Here is a 1,216-nt window from a genome sequence, read left to right on the forward strand (position 1 = left end):
ATGAACGGAGACAGCGCGGTCCTGGCCCCCCCAGTGATGGACAAGAGGACCATTGTCCTGGCTGGCATCCTGTTCCTTTTGTGCTTGGTGACAGTGGTGGGCAATGGCTTCATCACTGCAGCCCTGGGCATTGAGTGGCTGCTGCGGAGGAGGCTGAACCCCTGTGATAAGTTGTTGGTCAGCCTGGGAGCCTCGCGCTTGTGTCTGCAGTGGGTGGTGGTGGAAAAGAGCATTTACCTCATGCTCTACCCCAGGGCCTTCCTTTACAATCCCGTGATGCAGTTCTTCTCCTTCCAGTGGGACTTCTTGAACACCACCACCCTGTGGTTCTCTGCCTGGCTCAGCGTCTTCTACTGTCTGAAGATTGCCACCTTCACACACCCAGCCTTCCTCTGGCTCAAGGGGAAGGTGACCAGGTGGGTGCCATGGATGCTGCTCAGCTCCCTGGGGCTCTCCAGTGTGAGCACCATCTTATTCTTCATCGGCAACCAGTACTTGTATCAGGACTACTTGAGAGACCTGCACATGTGGAACATCTCTGGGAATGGCATAAGGAGGTTCTATGAGAAGTTCTACTTCTTCCCACTGAAGATGATTACCTGGACTGTGCCCACAGTTGTCTTCCTCGTCGGCATGGTTCTGCTTATCACGTCTCTCGGCAGACACGCCAAGAAGGCCCTTCTGACTGTCTCGGGAAGCTGGGATGCCAGTGTCCAGGCCCACGTCAAGGCTCTCCTGGCTCTCATCTCCTTTGCCATCCTCTTCACCTCCTATTTCCTGTCACTGGTGCTCATCACTGCAGGTGTCTTTCCACCTCAGAAACTCCAGTACTGGATTTGGCAGGTGGTGATCTATATGTGCGCAGCCATGCACCCCATCATTCTCCTCTTGAGTAACCCCAGGCTCAGAACCATGCTGCACAGGAGGTGGTGCCCGATGTCTGGGGCGTCGTGAGTGACAAGCCTCAGAGAGATGCTGACACAGGGGTGTGGCAAGATGGGACATTGCTTCTCTCTCTGCACTTTTTCTGCCACAGGCAATGATTAGAGTGATAACTTCATGGCTTTGAGGTGAGATCCAAGGTCCTGCCATGTGGGCTTGTGTCACTGACAGACACTTGGCAAGAGTGCAGCTGATAGGGTCCTGGAGAGGCCGTGGGATATGGTGAGGCCAGAGAATCCAGGAACATCTGCTTCCCCTGTGGCTGACCTTGGAG

At 54.8% G+C, this 1,216-nt stretch overlaps 1 protein-coding gene across 1 annotated transcript; it reads left to right on the forward strand.

Moving 5' to 3' along the window:
- Window positions 1-954, forward strand: LOC103210701 (taste receptor type 2 member 60). Its single transcript, XM_007956616.1, has one exon. It carries the CDS (start codon window positions 1-3, stop codon window positions 952-954), a length of 954 nt encoding a protein of 317 aa, XP_007954807.1.
- Window positions 955-1,216: the final 262 nt, after the last annotated feature.

This window comes from Orycteropus afer, unplaced genomic scaffold (genome assembly GCF_000298275.1).
Source record: "Orycteropus afer afer isolate SDZICR_OR568_19922 unplaced genomic scaffold, OryAfe1.0 scaffold00638, whole genome shotgun sequence".
Lineage (NCBI taxonomy): Eukaryota > Metazoa > Chordata > Mammalia > Tubulidentata > Orycteropodidae > Orycteropus > Orycteropus afer.